A 21,393-nucleotide genomic window follows, 5' to 3' on the forward strand; every position below is an offset into this window, starting at 1 on the left:
GCCTGCAACCCAGGCATGTGCCCTTGACTAAAATCGAACCCGGGACCTTCCAGTCTGCAGGGCGATGCTCTATCCACTGAGCCAAACCATCTAGGGCAGGTTGCCTTTTTAGAAGGGACCCTTCTGGGCAGTGCACAACTAGAGCAACCATATGTAACAGCCCTGAACATAGTCACTAAAAGCAAACCAACTATTTCTTCCATTCCCCAGCCACAGAGTGAGCAATCTGCTCTGCTGGCAGGAACACCTGCGTGCTGGGCCTCGCAGACTGCTCCAGACCCAGAGCAGAGGGCAATGCAAGAGATCTCCCGGGGTGACTTGACAACATGACTTCTTCTTATCCAGCCCTTAGATAAGGGGTGATCTTGTTCCCCTGGAATGTTTAGTTAAAGTAGGCATGGAATGGACAATGCACAGAAAATAAAATTCAGATGACTAATAAACGAATGAGGGGAATATTACAATCATTTGTGAACAAATAAATACAAATGAAACAACACTGTCAGTCCAGTCCAAAGTCTTCCACCCTGTCCTTGCCTTTCTAGAACTCTCTACTAGGAAGATTGAAAGGAAGCATGAGGGAAGAGGGGCTTTCCTTTTCCTGTCCCCGTGCTGTCCTGGTTCGGTAGCCCTAGCAGTGATGGAAGATCATGGCAGGGGCATTTGGTTCCAGACTTCTTTAGGGACTTTTTTGGGGGGACTCCTAGGACCAATCTCACCCTCTTCAGATAATGTCCAAAGTTCCATCTTTGCCAAACTCCTCTGAGTTCCTAAATTACCAGTAGCAGCCAGCAGGAGCCCTTCCTCAAAGTCCGAGGACCAGCTCCCAGGAACTGCCCTCCGAGCACCCTTCCCCTGGCTCCCCAGCTGCTCCCGCAGTTGCTCTCTCAGATAACCTCAGTGCTCCGTCCCTGCCCTTTCACCCTCCAATGCCCATATGATTCATTCCCTCTATTAAATTCTACTTGGGGAAACACCTGACATATTATATATTTATCTTAATTTGTTCTTAGATTCTGACATTTAGGTTATCCCCTTTTTTCTATTAAAAAGAATGCTGTAATAATAAACATTTGTACCCGTCTCTGGGTACAAACAGGTGAGAGCTTTCCTATGACATGGAGCCAGAAGAAGTGTTGCTAGGTGACAGGGATGGGCATCTTCATCTTTGCTGGACAAACTCTCACCCTGTGCTTCAGGGAAGCACTTTTATTCTCTACTGGAGGCCCAATGCACAAATTCATGCACCAGTAGGGTCTCTCGGCCTGGCCTGCGGGATTGGGGCGAAACTGGCCCCCCGCCCCCCCCCCCCCGAGGGGTCCTGGATTGCAAGAGGGCACAGGCCAGGCCAAGGGACCCCACTGGTGCACCATTGGGGCCTGGGAGAGATATAGGAGGTTGGCAAGCCAGGGAGGGACCAAGGGAGGGCTCCAGGGCGTGTCTGGCCCATCTTGCTCAGTCCCGATCAGCCTGACCCCAGCAGCTAGCTAACCTACCAGTCAGAGCGTCTGCCCCTGGTGGTCAGTGCACATCATAGCAAGTGGTTGAGCAGCCTTAGCATTTCATTAGCATATTATGCTTTGATTGGTTGAACGACCTACAGGTCAACTGGACACTTAGCATATTAGGCTTTTATTATATAGGATTTTGTTCATCACAGTTTGCATCCCTCCCTCGGGGTATTACTAATGGCCACGAGACCAAAGAAGGAAGCTGCCTTGGCTTCCGTGTGATAAAATAGTGGCAGAAGGGTCTGAGATGGACAGAGGCGGCCTGAAAAGCTGGACTAGGTCCCTGGCACTGTTTTGAGGGCGGGAGCAGCAGATCTCCGAGGGCTGATGCTTCAGCAGGGGTGGAACAGGCATCTTGATTGATGACTCGCTCGAGGTACAAATATTTCCAGACATTCTTCATACTGGTTCCTGCCAAGATGCCCTTTGTCCAACTGTGCCTGGTTCCTTGAGGGCCAACAGCCTTGGGCCTTTCCAGGCTGGAGGCACTGGACTCTTTGCCAGGCTGGGTTCCACAAAGCCCGAGCTCTAGGCCTCACCTGAGTCCCACCACCTCTTACCTCCCCAGGGTTCCGCCAGGGACCCTGCATCAGTCCATATCCACTTCCTCCCTTTCCTGTCCCAGGGCCTCTCTGTCCTGAGACATGTGCGCGCACACACACACACACACACACTTCCATGAGAAGCCGTCTCCCAACCTGGGTTCTGATGGTGGCCTCCAGTGGCTGCCACCGTGGCTGGGAGACCACAAATCCTTCTGCAGGTTCCAAGTCAGTGAATAGGCGTCCTGACAACAACCCAAAACTCAGCTTCCCACCATCCTGGCAGGTGGAGGCTAGTTCGCTGAAATTGTATCCATTTATTCCTCCAGGAAAATAACGTGTTTATTCACAACAACTCTGGGACCTGGCAGTATCCTTCCACTTTTTCAGGTGAGAGAGATGAGGCCTAAGATAAAATAACTGGCCCAAGTGGCCAGGTTATGACTTGAACAAGAGCGGGCCTGACTTCCCACTTTCTAACTTGCTGCCCAGACTCCTTGGGTAGAAGCAGTGGGAAAGCTGGGCGTGCTTCCCAGCTCCCCCAGCTTCCTGCCTGGCCACGCCTTCCCAAACGCCGAACACCCCGTGGCGGCCCTGGACAAAGATGCCTGCAAATTTAGCGTCCCTCCCGGTATACACTTCGTATCTGCCTGAGTGCTTTGGCTTCTGCACTGACACACGCTGCCGCTCTGGTAGCATTTTCTTACCTGCTCCTGCCTGTGTGTGGCCCTCACGGGCGGGTGCTGTCCCCTGCTCACCTGCACCTGTTCTTACCGGGGTAACCAGGCCATGGCCTAGAAACACACCTCAGCGGCATCTTCCTTTATGACAAAATACAAAAAAAAAAAATATGAAGCAGGAATCACTCAGTATTTTTTAATCTGTCTTTATTTTTCCTGTGCAGATATGAATGGAGGCATAATTAATAGTTAAGGCTTTTAAAATATATGCGTTTTGAGAATACATTGCTAGTTGCATTTTGCTGATGATATTTCCTTGCATCTTAACTTCCTTTAATAAACCGTTTACTTTTATTTTTTAAAGTTAAAATGGTTAAATGATTCATAATAAAAACCAGAAGAGACCCATCAAAATACATACTTGAAAATGCAGCACCTTTTGTATGAACTACATTAGGGCCCAGTTATGCGGCATATGGATTATAATATCAGACCACAAAAACGTCAAAAGTTGCCAAAGCAAAATGGGGCATTTTTTCTGAGAAGAGGAGGGAGAAAAGAGGAGGAACAGGAAGAGGAGGAACAGGAAGAGGAGGAAGAGAAGGGAAGGCAGGAAGGGAGGGAGGGAGGGAAGGAGGGAAGGAAGGAAGGGAGGGAGGAAGGAAGAGGAGGGAAGGAAGGAGGGAAGGAAGGAGGGAAGGGAGGGAGGGAAGGAGGGAAGAAGAGGCAGAGAGAGAGAGAGACTGAAGAGAGGAGAAGGAAAAGCTGCCCGTATGGCTTGCCTGCATCAGGAGGAGTTCTCTTGGGGTAATTTCCAGTGGGTATTTAAGCAAAGGATGGACCATTACGGTTGTAATTCACTATCATAGAACCCAATGCCTAAATAGCTTATAAAATGGTAATGGAATTCCATGGGCTGGGTTTGTTGAAGAGCTACATTCTGCACTCTGTGCTCTTGGCCAGCTAAGAGCTTTGCCTCAGGATGTAATTCCGGAGGGAGGGCGAGGGTTCCTGGGACGAAGGGGCAGTTTGCAAAGATGTGGCCTAAGGATCTCATCTTGTCGGAGTCCCAGTTGTCAGCTGTGTTTGGCTGGGAACCCATCCCCAGAGCCCCCACGCCAGGGCGAGAGCCGCCTCTAATCCCTTGGCAAGTTAGAGGGAGAGGTCTCCTTCCCCAGCTCAGACGCTCTTTTCTTTTCTTTTTCCAGTGAAACAGATTCCGTTTCGTGGGGGCTGGATGGCAGGGCGTCTGGATCTGCGTCCCCCCCTTGAAGTGACCTCAGGTGGGGTGACCTTGCCTCGTCCTGAGCTTGGCACAGCTCCCCCAAAGGCCTGGGTTCCTAGGGTCACAACAAGCCCCTGAGGAGGTACCAGGTTCAGAAATCTGCCTCAGACACATCTCCCTTCCAGGCTCGGGGTGGAGGAAGGTGCCAGAGGGGGCGGGGGTGGGTGTATAATGAATAACAAAGGGAAGGTCAGACGTCTAAGAATTCCTCGGGGGTGAAAAAATAAGAGTTCAGTGTCCACGATTTCATATGCTTGGCCTGGGGACACCTGCACTCCACAAAGTCCCGCCCCTCGCAGGGTTCCCTGTGGACCTCGTAAGAACCTGCCACCTGACCATGGCGGACAGAACAAGTCCCATTTCCCAGATGAGGAAGCTGAGGATCTCTGCTTGCAAAGCGCAGGGGGAGCTGGAATGCTCCTGCCAAGTCCCTTGCCTTGGGCTATATCGTATCGCAGGGACAGCTGACTCCCTGGGCAGGAGACAGACTCCCTGCCTTCACTGCTGCTTGGTCTCCGGTTCCGGTGCGACCCCCTCAGGCAGGGGGCTGCGCCCACAGAGCTGCACCTGGCTTTCCAGTTGGCTGAGGCGCTGCTTCACCGCCATCTGGCTGGCACTGTACTCGGCCAGGAGCCGCGCGAACCTGGTCTGCAGGGTGTCCAGGGAGGACTCCAGGTGCTCCACCTTCTCCTCGATGTCCTGGGGGTCTGCCCCGGCCTTGGCCAGGTCCTCGTCGATCAGGTTGTCCTTCATGAGGATCTGCCGTCCCTTCTCCTCCAGGGCCTTCTTGGCGTCAGGGTATTCGGTGAGCGCCTCCATCAGGTCATCCTTGGAAAGGCAGAACAGGTCCGAGTAGCCGATGCTGCGGATGTTGGCCGTCCTGCGGTTCCCTGACTTGCTCCCCTTGATGTTTAAGATGCTGATCTCCCCAAAGTAACTCCCGTCACTGAGGACCACGAACTGGGTGAGCCCGTCGTCGGCCACCACCGCCAGCTTGCCCTCCTTGATGATGTACATCTCCCTCCCGATGTCGCCCTTCTTGCAGATGTAGTCCCCGGGGCTGAACACCGCGGGCCGCAGCTTCAGCACGAGCTCCACCAGGAGCCCCGCCTCGCAGTCCTGGAAGATGCGGACCTTCTTCAGGGTGTCCAGGTGCACGTTGATGGCGATCTCGGCCTTCAGCTTGTCCGGGAGGCTCTTGAGCACCTCCCTCTCGTCCACCGTCTTGCGGTTGGCCCACAGGTAGTCGAACCACCGGATGACCCGCGTCTCCAAGTCCTTGGTCACCTTGCGGAGCTGCATGTACTGTTTGATGGCGTCGATCTTGGCCTGGAACTCAGTCCGGGAGGCGTTCATGTTTGAGATCATGGAGCCCACGTTGCCCACGATGGTGGCAAAAATCAGGACGCCCACCAGGAAGTCTACGACTACAAAGAGGTACTCCTCGTCTTTCACAGGGGGTGGCGTCTCACCGATGGTGGTGAGGGTCAAGGTGGACCAGTAGAGACTGTAGATGTACTTCCTGGAGAGGCGCCCGTACTCCGGGTTTGAGATGTTTGGGTAGACCCAAGAGTCTGTCCCGAAACCAATGAACTTGGAAATGGCGAAGTAGATGCAGGCGTTCCAGTGGATGATGACGAGGATGTACAAAACCAGGTTCCCGATCCTGAAGACATTGGGGTAGCTGGTCCTCGTCTCTGTGCGGTCAAAGAATTCAAAGAGCCGGGCAAACTTCAGCAGGCGGTTGAACCTCAGCTCCGGGTAGTTGATGCCCAGCTTGAAATAAGCCAGGTCTGTGGGGACGAGGGACAACACGTCCAGCTTGAACTGCAAGGTCTCTGTGTAATGCCGCCACAGCCTCTTGGCATCCCTGACCATCAAGCCTTGCTCGAGGAAGCCTAAAGAGGGAGGTGGAGGTCACGTGGGCACCAAAGAGGCTATGCTTTTTGACCAGGGCCCACAGAAAGATACTTCACCTCATGACTACAGAAGACATGGTGGTACACTAATATTAGAAACCACTTCAAAACCACACTTACCGCCCTAACTGGTTTGGCTCAATGGATAGAGCATTGGCCTGTGGACTGAAGGGTCCCAGGTTCGATTCCAGTCAAGGGCATATACCTTGGTTGCGGGCACATCCCCAGTAGGGAGTGTGCAGGAGGCAGCTGATCGATGTTTCTCTCTCATCGATGTTTCTAACTCTCTATCCCTCTCCCTTCCTCTCTGTAAAAAATCAATAAAATATATATTTTAAAAAAAACCCACACTTACCGCACCTACAGGAAAGGTACTGATATTTACCAGTCTAGGATGTCCTAATTCATTTTATTCATTTAAAAATATAGATCAGTTGGGTCCATTTGAGTGTGGATTGGGCATTAGAGATAGAAAGAAATGATTATTAAATTTTGAAACATAAATGGAAGTTGTATTTTTTAACGAGTCCTTGAAAATTAGAGATACATGGTAAAAGGGTTACTGTCTGAGATTTGCTTTAAAATAGTCCAGCCAAGAAAGGGGTCGGGGGTGGGGGTAGAAACAAGATTAGCAAAATGTTGATGACTGTTGAAGCTGGGTGAGGGCGCCTGAGGATCTATAATACTGCTCGCTCTGACTGGGGGCATGTTTGAAAACACTAATAAAAATGTTAAAAGCACAGGTCATGGCCATGCTTCCTCAGTCACCAATGGGCATGAGCTGCCTGTGGGAGACACTGTCCAGGGAGGCAGTGTGCTACTTGCTGGCTGCATCCAAGGGAAGCATGGAAACTGGAGCTCACCCCCGAAAGTCAGATGGGCCTGGACCCTGGGAGTCAGGGACGTCCTGCTTCCTACCCCCGTTCTTTACTTCATTCTTTGGTTAACTCGTGTTTATTCAGAACCTAGACCAAGCATGTCAAACTCGCGGCTCACAATGAATATTTTTGCGGCCCAGCCAATATAACAATATGTAAGAAACGTTTAATAAAAATTTTGTAACTTAATTTTTACAATATCCTGTTATACATAATTATTAATAACGAACTACAATGTTCACTAATGACTGATTACTATAATCGTGTTGCATTCATTTCCCTTATGCACCTTATGCGCAGGCGCACCATTTCTCCCCACTAATCCTAGCAGCGAATATTTTAGCAGCTGATGGCCATGTCATTAGTCTTGGACTGACTTGTTTGGTGTACGCAACAGGAAATATTTCCCTTCCGGAGAACAAGAAAAATAGGTTTATTCCCTTCCGGACAAGAAAAATAGGTTTATTTGCATTACGCTTATTAATTTGTGCAGTTATTCACTGTCTGGTAAGTTAATGTTCAAGAAAAAATATTAATTTTTATTAAAATCTTCTATTATTTTATGTTAATGAATTTCGGATGCACGAAATTCATTCAAGAGTAGGGCCTTCCTTCCCTTGGCTGCCGGCACCGGCTTCCCTCTGGCATCAGGGACCCAGGCTTCTCTCACAGCCCCAGCTTCGTCTGGAAGGTCGTCCGGAAGGATGCCTGGTCTAATTAGCATATTACGCTTTTATTATTATAAGAAGAAGATTACTCATTTATTTCAGCCCTTTGTATTCAGCATGTCTCTATCGAAATAAACCTATGTTTCTATGAAATTGAAGCTTTTGCTTTTTTGCGACCCACATAAACTTCAACCTTGTTTATTTGGCCCAGGTTAGCCTTTGAGTTTGACATGCTTGGCCTAGACCAGTGGTCGGCAAACTGCAGCTCGCGAGCCACATGAGGCTCTTTGGCCCCTTGAGTGTGGCTCTTCCACAAAATACCGACTTCTGTGCATGGGCCGCCACGAAGTAATTGCACTGTACGTGCGGGCCCGCACATGGTATTTTGTGGAAGAGCCACACTCAAGGGGCCAAAGAGCCTCATGTGGCTCGTGAGCTGCAGTTTGCCGACCACTGGCATTACATGACACTCCTTGAGCCTCAAGACTCCTCGATACTTCCTCATTACATCTTCCTTCGATTTTGAAGAGTTTTTTCCTCCCCTTTGAAATAGAATCCACAGCCAATTGGTTTCTTGCCTACCTGCCTCCTCACCCCTGGATTCCTGCTGAGTCTGAGGGTGCCAGGGTAACGCCAAGGCACAAGGAGGGGGGCCACACCTGAGACAGAGGGCCCTGTGCTGCTGACCTGGTTGAAACAGGGACAGCCGGCCCCAGGAGTCGGGCCAGGCCAGGAGCTCTTGTGTCTTGCTAGGTTCACGCGACTGAGGAGTGGCCGACCACCAGGACTGGCTCAGTCACCGTGCAAGCCTCGGGCTGTGTGCATGAGGACCTCTGTTACGTCGCCGTCTCCGGGCACTGATGTGGACGGAAGCAGGAGGGCTGCTGGGGAGCGGGAGTGACCGTGGACTTTGGGCCAGTCACTCAGCGTCTCTGGCCTCAGCTTCTAAGTCGGCCGATGGAGAGTCCTGCCTGCCGTCTCCAGCACAGCGGTTCTCTGGGGAAAGGAGGGGGCTGCATCGCTCTGCGCACTGCCGAGCTGCGCGGCTTGTTGCAGCGATCCGGCATGTTTATATCGACAACTATGGCACAGTTTTTAGCTAAAAAATCTTGGAAGTCACAAGCAGGGCCTCCATGAGCTTACGTGATGTCTTTGTGCAAATTGGAAAAGGTGCCCCAGAGATGCAGGGCTGGGAGCCGTGGCTGGGGCTGTAGCCCCCACTTGCCGCCAGAGGCACCTGGAGGAAGGCCTACTCCGGAGTCAGTTCTCCACGTCGAGTGCTCCTCTGACAGCCACAGAGCAGCAGGTCCCGGGCCTCCGGCCGTCCCAGCGAAGACTGACCGCGCTCTGCCTCCTGCCTCCAGCCGCGCTGGGCTGGGCCTCGAGATGATGATGTGGCTTCTTTACTTCCAACACCAATGGAAATACCCATGTGGCCCAGAAAGACAGCTCGACTTGCACAGGGTCACACAGCTCATTGGGACAAGAGAGACCAGAACCCAGGGGTCATGACCCCTGCTCGGGGCTCTGTCCCAGGAGCAGCGGAAGCTTGAGGCGGCACCACCCCGTCACTGCTGCAGGCTCCCCCGGCCTGCTTGGCTCTAGTGGTCAGGGGTAGGTAATGTCTACCCTACCATCCTGGATCTCCCTGAACATGGCTGTGGGCCCCTGGGCCCTCCTGCTGTGGGGCCGGTGGCCGGGCCCAGGATGTCCCGGCTGGGCACTCACCTGTCCGGGCGCGCACCAGCACGTCCAGGCCGTAGAGGACGTCCGCCGAGTAGTCCAGGACCAGCCACAGCACCAGGTGCTCGGACTGCAGCTCGTCGAAACAGGCCCTGAGCCAGGGCGACAGGGAGAGATGTCTGCAGGGCCTCTGGGCACCAGCCGGCCTGCAGGGCTTGCGCCCCGGCGTCATCGCCCAGGCCCTGAGGAGGGGACCAGGCTCCCAGAAGCCTTTCTGTCCAAGGTCACGTAGCCAGGAAGAGCTGGGATTGACCGGAAAGCGCGGGCCCTGCTTGCTCTGAGCAGGGAGCTCCGAGGCCGGGCGCTTTCTCTGGGCCTCACTGCTGGGTCAGGAGCAGGCTGAGGACCTGCCCTTCCCAGGTCAAAGACATGAGAATTCCTGGAGGATTAGCCACTGAACAAGCCAGTAAATGTTTTCTACTTTCTCCATCTTTATGTTTACCGCTTCTCATACAGACAATACCCGCAAAATACCCCTGATCCCCAGAGAACAGCAGCCTGCTCTGTCCCCAGGCAGGCTGGGAGAGGCCCTCTGTTCTCCCTGCTTCACCCCAACTTACCCTCAGAGGAGAGGAGCCCACCCCTTGCTCAGATAATCCCGAAAGCCCCCCTTACACTCAGGGAGCCCTGGGGCCCTGCACACCTGCCGTGCGGCCTGGGCAGGTGGTTCCCACACCACCAGGAGAGCAGGACGCACCCCCGCAGTCTTACCTGGCAGGCTGGCTCAGGGACCCCAAAGCCCTGCGTACCCTCGCAGAGCAGCACCTCTGCCCCGCGCCCCCTACCACGTGCTCAGCGAAGCCCCAAAGCCCTGTGTATCTCCAACAGTCATACCTGCCTTGCAGGCTTGCTGAGGAATGGCCACAGCTCCCCTGCCTCCCTCCCCTGCGCCTCCTACTACCCCCAGAAGAGCAAGAGCTCACCCTGCATCCTTGTCTCACAGGCCTGCTGGGAAGAGCCCCCAACCCTTTGCTTGTTCTCCGAGAGAGCAGCTCACCCCTTATCATTTCCTGAAGTTTGATTAGAAAATCCCAACCCCCCTGTGTACCCCAGAAAATCAACAGCTCTGTCCCCGAATGCCTGCTAAGGGCCTTCCCAGAGTCCCTACCCCCAGAAGGGTAGCTGCACCTGCTCATCCCCTCCAGGCGCCCAAACTCCCACCCCCAGGGGCCCCTTCACTCTTGCGTTCTTGTCTCTGGACTTGAACAGGATGCCCCAAAGCCACGGGTCCTCTCAGAAATGCAGCCTCTTGTCCCTGCATCCTTGCCCTGTACCTGGCTAGGAAGGCCCAGACCCCGCCTACCCCCTGGAGGAGAAACAACACCTCCTGCCCCTCTCCTGCAGGCCCCCTGCTGGCCCACAGAGGCCGCAGCCAGGTCTCTGTCCTGCAGGCTTGCCCAGGAAAGCCTGGCCCCCACCTACCCTGAGGAGCAGCATCTTCCTAGGAGAGACCCCGAACCCCCCTCCCTCTGCCCCTTAGGAGAGGAGCTGCTCTTGCCTCCCTCTCCTGCAGCTTCCTTAAAGAAGTCCCTGCGCCTCCGCTTGTCCCCAGAAGAGCCACCGCTCGCCCCTGCGTCCCGAAGCACACCCTGGCCCAGGGACGCGCACCTGCCCTGCAGGCTGCTCAGGAGCACCCACAGGCCCTGCTGCCTTCACAGGAGCCGCAGCTCCCCCTGCACCCACCCACAGCCACAGCCAGAGAGCAGGCTCCTCCCCGGCACCCTGCCCTCAGAGCACCCTGCCTCAGAGCACCCTGCCCGCAGAGCACCCTGCCTCAGAGCACCCTGCCCTCAGAGCACCCTGCCTCAGAGCACCCTGCCCGCAGAGCACCCTGCCCTCAGAGCACCTGCAGCTCGCCCTCATCTTCCTCCTACACCTCCATCAAGGCTCCTGGGTGCTGTGGGCCCTGGCACAGGTCCCCACGCGCTTCAGAGCCCGCACGGTGCTCCTCCAGAGCCACCTCACCATGGAGACACAGGCGCCAGCTGCATGGCCGGGCTCTTGAGTGACACTCAGAGTCCTGCCTGAAGGCGGGCTGCCCTCCCTCCTCCACCCCCCCACCCCCGTCCGCTGCGGGGAGGCCCAGCCACACCCCTACCTGCACACCAGCAGACACCAGTTGTAGAAGACAGGCAGGGCGATGGCGGTCAGCCAGCGGTAGTACACGTTGCTGGAGGGGTCCAGCACCACGGTGTCCTTCTCCCTGGAAACAGACCCCCCAACAGCGCCGTGTGCTGAGGCCTCAGCTCTGGAGGGTCTTGGACACCTGCCCGAGCTTCGGAACCCGAGGACACTTGTGGGCGGAACCTCAGAGAGGGCTACTCCAGACCAGGCCCTGTCAGTCTCGGGGTCACATGGGAGGAGAGGCTGGGAGGCAGGGCAGACTCTGGAGGTGCCCTCCCAGCTCAGCTCCCCAGGAAGCCAAGTTGCCCATCACATCACGGCGGCGACATCCCCACGTGCCCCGTGGCACCCTCTGTGTCCGCAGGATGCTGGGAATGAGCAGGCAGCTTGATGATGTCACAGGGCTGCTATAGGAGCCTGGGAGCTTTGTGGAAATGCAGATCCCCAGGCCGCCCAAGCCCTCCAGGCTGGGGCCTGCCCACGTGCACTCACACTTGCTCAGGCCTCTGCGTCAGCTCCTCTCGGAGCAGAATGTGGGAGCCTGGGACGTTCCCTTGGGAAGGTTTCCACCTTACTCACATCCCTTGCACAGATGTCCTCAAGCAAGCATGTCAAACTCGCGGCCCGCCGCTGCATGCCTCGTTTATTTTGGCCCGTTAGCCTTTGAGTTTGACATGCTTGTCCTAAAGGCTCATTGCCCAGCACCTGGGTCCTGCCTCACCATCCAAACCACCAACTTGGGCCTCACCTGGGCCACGTGGGCCACACGCAGAGGAGCGATGGCTTAGTGTGCTTTCTGTTTTCACTCCCAGGGTTTGGGGAGGATTCGAGTTTACCGAGGTGTCTCCTCCCCAGCCCATACGCCTCATGTGCTGGCCCAGGTCTGTTCCGGAGAAGACAGGCCTTCCTGCCTCGCTGGGACCCGCAGTGCAAGGTTACCCCTCACAGGTAGGATCTGGACGGTTCCAAGCCCTTGTCGCCACTGGGTTTGGATTGAGGTTTGGGACTGTAGTATTTTCACGAGCCCAGGATCAGGCCTTAGCTTACCTGGGCTGTGCGGAGGCACTTGTGTGGCAGATAGAATGCCTGCGTGTGTGTGTGTGTGTGTGTGTGTGTATGTGTGTAGGGGGGGAGGAAGCACAGGTTCACAGGGATAGCCCCTAACTGCTCCCCTGAGGCTCCACCCCAGGAGGCCCCCTGGGAGCCCCAGAGCTGGGCCAGGCCTCCCTCAGCTGGACGAGACCTCACAGGACTCATAAGCCTGGCCTCTGGGGCCAAGTCCTCATCTGCAGCTCTCACCAGCCTCCTCTCCGGGGCTCCCCGGAGGCCTGACAGCATCACCCTCGGTCCCCGTTTCTGGTCCTGTGCGCGGCAGGCTCCACGTGGCCACGGAACCCCTGTTTGGATGCACTTCTCTCAGTGTTACTCCTCTTGTTTGAGGCAGCTTTCCTTCCTCCCTTTCCTCTTTCTCCTTTCTTGCCTTGTCACTGGAGGACACAGGACATTAAGCAATTCTCTTACAGCACACACACCACCACGCGGAGGGTGAGCCGAGGGACACGCAGGAGAGGCCACGGGCAGGGAGTGGCTATTTCCAGCACACCGGCCGAAAGGAGGTTGCTGATTTCATCATCATCATCGTCATTGTTATTGTTATTATGACTCCCGAAGCATGAGGCAGACTAGCTCAGTGTCGTGCGACTTCTGACCCATTTTCAAGAGCCCCTAGGACGTCTCAAACGGCTGGGACTGGAGGCATGGTGAGGTGCTGGGATATAATCCCAAAACCACACTTTAGGGTGAAAAAGTCACCTATAAAGCGCTTTGTTCTGAAGGAAAGGGTGTGGCCTGCTGGTTCTCAAAACCTCTCTGGGCATCGAATGAAAACCTGGGTGGGGAGCAAGCTGCGGGGCAGGGGGCCAGCGGGGTCCCAGGCCCGAGGCTGCGGGGGAGCAGCCCCTCTTCCCCTCGCGGGAAGGCCCGCGAGTGCAGCTCTCTCCTCAACAGGCGCTTCTCTCCGCTTCCTCTTCTTCACGGCCTTCTTTTAAGGACCGGCAGTCATCAGGGTCACCTGACCATCGTTGCCATTGTTCTGCAAGCCAGGCATCATGGCCCATCCAAGAGCTGAGGACATGGGGCCGAGGGAAGGCACCTGGCCTGCCTCCGGGGTCCCCGCCAGCCATCCGCGGGCCCCTCTGATTCCCTACTGCGCACCCTGGAGGGAGGCTTTGGAGGGGAAATATAATTGTCTGCTAATTGAACACCCATTGAGAAAGATCAGTGCAGTTCACATAGCACTTCCCAAGGAAATCACCAAAGCTGTGTGCAAACAAGCTTACAAAAGAATAGCCACGAACATATAAAGTCAGAAGCGTAAGCGACCTAGTCACACAGCTCTGTTGACAGGGGAATTCCCGAGGCCTCTCACGTGTCGCTGAAGGATATCCCGAGGCAGGGGAAGCGGCCCTGGTGTTTAGCTGTTACCAAGCAGACTGCACACGCGTTTGACAGTAGCCGTATTCGTTTGGTATTGCTGCCAGAACACATTGCCCCAAAGGGCATGGCTGACACGACCCGGAGTGACCTTGCAGATCTGAGTCAGAGTGTGGCATGGGTCTCCCCAGGCACACATCGAGGCGTCACGGGCGTGACCTTCTGAAGACTCGCGAGAATGTTTCCTGCTCATCGGACTGTTGGCAGAATTTGATTCCCGGCCACGACAGGACCAGCATCCTTGTTGTGTTGCCGGCTGTGCGCTGAGGCATCCCCAGCCTACAGAGGCTGCTGCGTCCTCGGTTGTGGTCCCCTTCTCCCACCTCTAAAGCCAGAAACGGCGGGCTGAGTTCTCTTCAAGATGCCACCTCCCTGGTTCTCTGCAGCCGCGGAAGGTTCTCTGCTTCGAGGGAAGCCTGTGATTAGAGGGCCCACCCGGATCATCCGGAATCAGGATCTCTGCTGTCTCAGGCCCTTAAACCAGTCAAATCTGCCAAGTCCCTTTGCCACGTAGGGAAAACAGCCGCAGGGTAGTAGGGATTAGGGCCTGGCTCCGTGGGGAACCGTTGCTCTACTGACCACTGCCTTTATGGGATCGATGCTACTGTCTGCCATGGGCTCAGACTTCCAGCATCCCTTCAGGCTGCCATCAAAGTAGTCCTGCAGGAACCTCCCCAGGGCCTTGGCCTCACGCAAGGACTCCTGCGTGACACACCCCTCTCCTCCTGCCCTGCTGACGGAACAACAGAAACCTGTCCGCTGTGCTTCCCAAACCAGAATCGGAAAGTGCGCGGCTAACGCTGAGTTTGAGTCCAGCATCCATGCAGGGATTTCTTGGCACCATCTTCACCCGGTTCTCCAGCAGCCGGGACCCTTGGCCTTCGTTTCAGGGTCCACAGCAGAGCCAGCCCTGGGAAGTCCTGGCCTGTATCGGGCCCTCGTTGTCTCCTGTCGCGTGAGGGCAACACCAAACATGTTTTCCTGGATGAATTTAAATCTTCTGTTCTGCATATGCCAGTCTTGTCCTCACTCTTGTTCATCAGATGTGAAGGACAAAACATGGATACCCTCTCTTATCACCACACTGTTCACCAGAAACTCAATACCGTTTGTTGTGTGCAAATCCGTAGTTATCCCTCCAGTTTCCGGCTGCTTTTATTTTATTATTGTTACTTTTGTTGTTGTTTTTGAGAGAGAGAGAGACATCCATTTGTTGCTCCACTTATTAATGCATTCATTAATGATTCCTGTATGTGCTCTGACTGGGGATCAAACCTGCAGCCTTGCAGATTGGGAGAATGCTCTAACCAACTGAGCCACCTGGTCAGGGCCTCAAGTTGCTGGCTGCTTTTAGAAACTCAGAGCTTTGCCCTGACTGGTTTGGCTCAGTGGATAGAGCATCGGCCTGCAGACTGGAGGGTCCCAGGTTCGACTCTGGTCAAGAGCATGTACCTTGGTTGCGGGCACATCCCCAGTGGGGAGCGTGCAGGAGGCAGCTGATCGATGTTTCTCTCTCATCGATGTTTCTAGCTCTCTATCCTTCTCCCCTCCTCTCTGTAAAAAATCAATAAAATATATATTTTTTTAAAAAGAAACTCAGAGCTTCATTGAATAAATCCCTGAAAAAAGTCCACCAAGAAGCCTCTTTAGAGTCTCTCCAGTCCTTCCTCAGTCCCAGAGGAACCGACGCTGGTCTGCCTGCCTGTCCAGGTGGCTGTGACCTGTCAGCAGTCCTGGGCCCATCCCAGCACCCGCTTCTTCCCATCTCCAAATGCCTCAGGATCGGATACCCACGGACTCCATGCTAATGACACGTGTCTGTGTGGGCAGCACAATCAACCTTTGCTGATGGACAATTCCTTTTAATCTGGTAGCTGCAGCCTCACACTCCAGGGCAAGCCTCTCGCAGTGTCCAAACCAGGGGGCGAAGAACTGGACAGGCGTGAGGACCGCAGAGCCCATGTCAGGGAAGTTGTCTTCGGTGAGTTCCAGCATGTTGGAGGCAGCTGCTATGGCTGGCCGGCGAGAAGCCGTGCTGCGTGGAGGCGAGGTAAGGCGGGCAGCCAGGAGGGCCGGCGCTATGGGGACTGCAGGGGCATGGCCAGTGACAACACATCCTCTGCCTGTACTCACATGCCTGGCCCAGGTGGACCTGCCGCCTGAGGTCCCAAACCCCAAGCCCGGCTCCAGCTGCAGTCTGAAATTATTCTGCTAAACATACTAGTCAATATTTGTTGAGCACGTACTATGTACCAGGCACTGTGCTAAGCACTCTACATAATGAACACAAAATCTTCAAGCCAGACAACACTGCAATACCTGTCTTACAGCTCAGGAAACTGATGCACAGAGAGGTCAGGGAACTTACCCAAGGTCACAAAGCTTCGCATTGGGATGCAAATGCTCTTAACCAGCATCTGTATTAAATATATTATATCTACCTGTCTGTCTATCCATTCAATTTTTATACCTAGGAAAAACTGGGAGGTATCTTTGCCAACATGTTAAGAAGGGTTTTCTCTGATAATGGAATTCCTGTTAACATGACATGTACTTCTCTGCGGGTATATGCTCATGTGTGCTTTTCTGTGTTTTGCAAGTTTCTGACAATGCATACATGAATACATAGAATAAGAATAAAATCTATTTAGCTTGTTAAGTGTGAAGAGCAAGGACAGTCACCCATTCTCTGTCCTCTATGCATGACCCTGAAGTCCTGTCTGCCACTGGTCTTAACACCAAGACACCAGCAGAGGGCGCCTCCTACCAGCTTATTGAGCGTGCAAACCTTGCTGAGGGTTCTCATTGCACCAGGCTCAGGTTTCCTTGTCCAGGATTTCGGCCCCTGATTACAGGCTTTGGCCTTTCCTCTGGCTACCAACCTGCTGAGGGTCTCTGAAAGACCCAGCACCATCCAGCTGCACCCCCAAATCCACCCAGCACTGCCCCCAAAAGACACACACACAGCTGCAAAACTATACTGGTATGGGCTGGAATAGTTTGATCAGGGAGGGAGAGTCAGGACTCAGGGGACTAAGAGAAAACTCCAGAAGAGGTGGAAGAATGGGGATGGGTGTCCACAGGAGTTGTTTCTGTACCTCTGTGTCTGTGTCTAGGTGGCCCTGTTTGGCACAGTCTCTGATTCTGTCCCTTGGTCCTTGGCTGCAGTGTTGGACCCATGATATGAGCCCTGAAAAGATTTATAGGAGCTCAGTGCAGCCAACACCCTCCACCCCCATCCTCACCCTCGTGGCAGCCCAGGTCGAAGGAGCCGGGAGACCCCCAGGGCCCCTGTCTGTGGTTTCTAGTGCCCGGAGCCTTTCCCTGACTGCCAGACGCAACCCAGGTTTCAAAGGTGTTAATATCAGGTGCTTTAAATCAAGCACATATTGCAATAGCTATTGTTTTGTAGCTGAAATAATTTCTTTTTCTTTTTATTGCTGGCATTTGGGTTTCTGGATTTGATGTCCAAATTTATGCAAACAAAATGCAACTACGTTTCAGGGAGGAAAATGGAAAAATGTTCTACCCTAGGAACAAAGGCCTTGGCCCATTTCTCCTTCAACTGGAAGTCAAGGACTTGGCATTTCTCCCTGATATGATGGCTTTTCCCTACGCTCCAACTGAGATGCTCCTCTGCCTATTCCCATGGCATTCCATGAAGAAGGCGGGAGAATGGTGCACACGTGCTAACACATGTATGGTCACACAGGCACACGCCCTCCTTGGGCTCTTGAGTGGCATCTGCCATGATCACACATCATAGCTATCTGCCGGCTCGGCATCTGTTGACAGAAAGGAATGGCAGTGGGTCACCGTTTCTAGAGGCGATGCTCTGGACGAATTTAAATTTCCTCTTCCCTAGCTGGTTTGGCTCAGTGGATAGAGCGTCGGTCGGTGGGACTGAAGGGTCCCAGGTTTGATTCCGGTCAAGGGCACATGCCTGGGTTGCGGGTTCAATCCTGGCCCTGGTCGGGGCGCATGCAGGAGGCAACCAATCAATATTTCTCTGTCTGTGTCTCTCCCCTTCCCTTATACTCTCTCTACAAATCAATGGGAAAATATCCTCGGATGAGAATTAACCAAATAACTAACTAACTAACTAAATACAATTTTCCTCTTTCCACTGCCCTGATTCCACCCTCCAAATCGGCCTGAATGGGCCTGAATGAGAGCGTCTCACTGGCACCCAGGAGGAAGGGGTGGGGTGGGGTGGCGGGTGGGGGTTCTGAGAAGAATTACCCGCTGCTCCACAAGGAGCCCGGCTTTGCCCTCAAATACACAGCAACAGAGGCTCGTTAAGCTTGAAACATCGATCCCATCCAACCCCCTTGTTCTATAGACAAGAAACTGAGACAGAGAGACCAAATGACCCGCCCCAAGACATGACCAGGCCCTTCCGATGGTCCACGGATGGCGTTCCAGTGGAAGGAACAGGCTTCTAGAGCCGTGTGGCAGTGTTCTGAGGGTGGGGAGCAGGAACACTTAAGGGGGGAGGCAAACTGGCATCTCGGAGGAGGAAAGGCGAGGGCTCAGCGGGGAGCAGAGATGCTCAGGCCTCTGAGCTGCTGCAGGTGTTGGCGTTGCTTCTGGCCGGGCCCAGCCACTGCAGGAGGCCGAGGGGGCGAACGTGGGAACCGGCACTCGGCTCCCCACGGGGACCGTTCCGGTGCTACTCCTACCCCACCTCCCGGGCCTTGCACGCAGCTTGAGGAACGGAGGGTGTCAGGGACCAAATGTGTTGTGACTAGTTTGCTGTGATGGAAGCTTTGGGGGAAGAGCGGGTGACCGCTTGGCTAACCGGACGCTTCTGGACAAATGTGATCAACCATTGACTCCACCCAGCATCTGCCTCAGATTCGACTCTATTTCACGCAGCTTAACCGTGTGAAAGCGGCATGAAGGGCGCAGCCATGGACCCGACGCGGCCCCTGCCCTCGGCGCTCTCAGGTAAGGCCGTCAAGTGCCTGGCAGGCCAGAGTGGACACCGCAGCAGCAGTGACAACTCGCTGCCCTTGTCCGCACAGGCCTGGCTCTCAAAGGGCAGCTGCTCCAAGATTCGGTCACAGCTGTCACTTCCAATTAGCAGGGCGGACACAGACCGTGGGCAGAGCTGTCCCAGCTTTCAGTCTCTCCGCTCCCATTCCCCGCCCTCACATCCATCTTAACTCCTTCGGTCACCCCCCCGATCTACGTGAGAACCCGGGTAGAAGGTGGAGCTGGTTTTGCATCCAAGCAAACATTATTTAAAGCTGGATAGCACAGTACTTCATGGTCAAAGGTATGCTCTCCAAGTTGTCCACTGCCGGGCACATTTGGGGCACGGCTGGTGCAGGAAGCCAGCTTGGCCTCACAGAGCTGGAGGGTGGCTTGCTGGTTCGTGGTCACTGCCGACCCCTTAGGAGACCTGGAGATCAAAGCCAGTGGCCCGGAGCACGCCAGCCTGACCCTCGGGGCCCCGCTTCCACAAGGCTGACCATCCAGCCAAATGCCATTTGGGGACGCCTGCTTGCCCTGCCCAGGTCTCCCTCTCCTCACACAGGGTTCTCTGAGGATTCATTCCACGCATCTGAAAACCCAGGAAGCAACAGCTCCCTGTGAGACTGGGAAGGAGGGAAAGCTTAGCTCCAAGGGCACGTTCACACCTCTGTGCTGGTGGTCCCACAGCCCAGACCCACTGCGCCAAGACCTGTCCCTGCGAGCACCTTGCTTGCCAATGGGACTTTGCTTCAAAAGTCCAGTCTTCCTCCCCCAGGAAGCCTCCCTAATTGACCAGCTACCATCCTGCACCATCGAATTCATCTCCCCACTCTGACCCTTCCCACCATTGACCAGGCCTCTGGATATAGCTGAGCCCGGCCCTGATAGGGTCCCAGCTCAACCCTCCACTCATCTGGCCACACTGGGAAGCGACAGAGTCGAATGCTCATTCCCATTAGCCTAAGGGTGTGGAGAAGGCTGTGGGCGGGCAAGATGGCACCCAGACCCTTGTTCTGCAGACCCTTCTCCTATCAAAAGGCGAACACTCTCCCCACCCTACCCTGGCCCCTCCTTGCGCTCCACCTCCCCATGGTTTTTAACCTGATCTGGAACATGAATGGTTCCCCTTGAAAATTCTCACCAATCTGCAGACATTCTTCCCAGAAAAATGCATGCATCCCTTTGCATAAAACTGGGTACCACTGAGGTTCTCCCCGAGGCTCCTGGTTTCCGGTGGGTTCGTATCAAGGTGGGTTACAGTGCAGTCTAGGAGGGCCCTGTGGTGGACAGAGATGGGTGAGCCAAGCACCCCCGCGTGTGTTTCTGAGAGCACCAGTTCCCGGGGACACTCGCTGAGTTCTGAATAGGATGGGGTCAGGGGTCACAGGAGGCTGGGGCCTCTGGGTGAAGGGTTTCTCTCCTGCAGGACTTCTTGGACTCGGGCAGAGACAGTTGGTGCTCTCCCAAGATGAAAGCCTTCTTCCAGGAGTTGCTTCGAGCGGCCTAGTGAGCAGTGCCTCCTGCCTGGCGCAGGTGGCTCACCTCCCGTTGGCTCCTTACCTTCTCTCGCTGTCTGCTGGCTCCTGGCTGCCCTGGCTCCGGGCATTGCTTTCTCGGCTGGACACCTCCTTGAGCTCGGCACCGCGGAAACGCTCCAGGAAAGCATCCGGTCGCTGGTCCCGGTGGTGTGCGTGTCTGGAAGCCCATATGCGCAGCGAGACGATGAGGCGCCACAGCCTGGAAGGGCACGGACGGCAGTCAGCGCACAGAGGAGGGAGAGGAAAGCGCTGGCCTCCTGCCAGGTCCTGGCTCAGGCTGCGTCTCCCCCTATGGGCCGTTTATTCCTCTGTGTGCACCCAGAAGTCAGCGCCCTCCGGAAGGGACGGGTCCTCATTAAGGCCTTGTCCTTCTAACCCCTGACTCCACAAAGGCGCCAGCCTCCAGTGGGCATGAGCGAGCTTTTCTGCTCCCTGTTCCTTGTGCCCCGTGTGGAACTCTGTCACAACTGGTGAGCACAGGATGCGTAAACAATTCTATTTCCAAATGCTGAAAACTTTAGAGCAAGGCTTAAGGAATAAGCCCTTCAATACAAATGTATTATTGTTTCTTCCAGGAACTCTCGTTTTCTCCCAGGCTTGTGCATACATTCTGTCGCTCCTTGCCTGGGCCCTTCTCCTGGAGCCAGACCCCACGGGGCCTCAGGCCCTGAGACGCAGTCCACATCCACCAAGCTGGCCTTGCCCCAGCCCCCTGAGCCATCTTCGCCAGGAGGGGATGGAAGAGAGGCTGGTTTCCCTGAATTGGCACCGACTGTCCACACCACAGACCCAATAAAAATAGTTGTGAGCAACTGGAATGAAGTCACAAGTCTCACATACTTTGACCCCAATTGCACTCATGTGACCTTAGCCTAAGGGAATAAATTGAAGCAAGAAAATGACTCAGAAGCAGATGCTGACAGATTCTGTGGGCGTCTGTCCAGGTGCCTCCCAGCCCAACGTGTCTGCTCTGGACACTCCCTTCCACGTCTTCCCTCTGCGGTGGAGGGGAAACCGAGGCCATACCCCATC

The 21,393-nt window shown here is 54.8% G+C and overlaps 1 protein-coding gene across 4 annotated transcripts in view; it reads right to left on the minus strand.

Moving 5' to 3' along the window:
* Positions 1-3,440: 3,440 nt before the first annotated feature.
* The window catches only part of CNGA3 (cyclic nucleotide gated channel alpha 3), a 35,953-nt gene continuing 18,000 nt past the window's right edge, over positions 3,441-21,393 (minus strand). For all 4 annotated transcript variants that reach the window (XM_014536414.1, XM_014536416.1, XM_014536415.1 and 1 more), the window contains 4 exons: positions 20,384-20,560; positions 11,325-11,429; positions 9,212-9,318; positions 3,441-5,916 (listed from right to left, as the gene is read on the minus strand). In XM_014536414.1, coding sequence (XP_014391900.1) covers positions 4,517-5,916; positions 9,212-9,318; positions 11,325-11,429; positions 20,384-20,560 — 1,789 coding nt within the window. In that variant the 3' untranslated portion in view covers positions 3,441-4,516. The remainder of the gene's footprint in view (positions 5,917-9,211; positions 9,319-11,324; positions 11,430-20,383; positions 20,561-21,393) is intronic.

This window comes from Myotis brandtii, unplaced genomic scaffold, assembly GCF_000412655.1.
Source record: "Myotis brandtii unplaced genomic scaffold, ASM41265v1 scaffold1612, whole genome shotgun sequence".
NCBI lineage: Eukaryota > Metazoa > Chordata > Mammalia > Chiroptera > Vespertilionidae > Myotis > Myotis brandtii.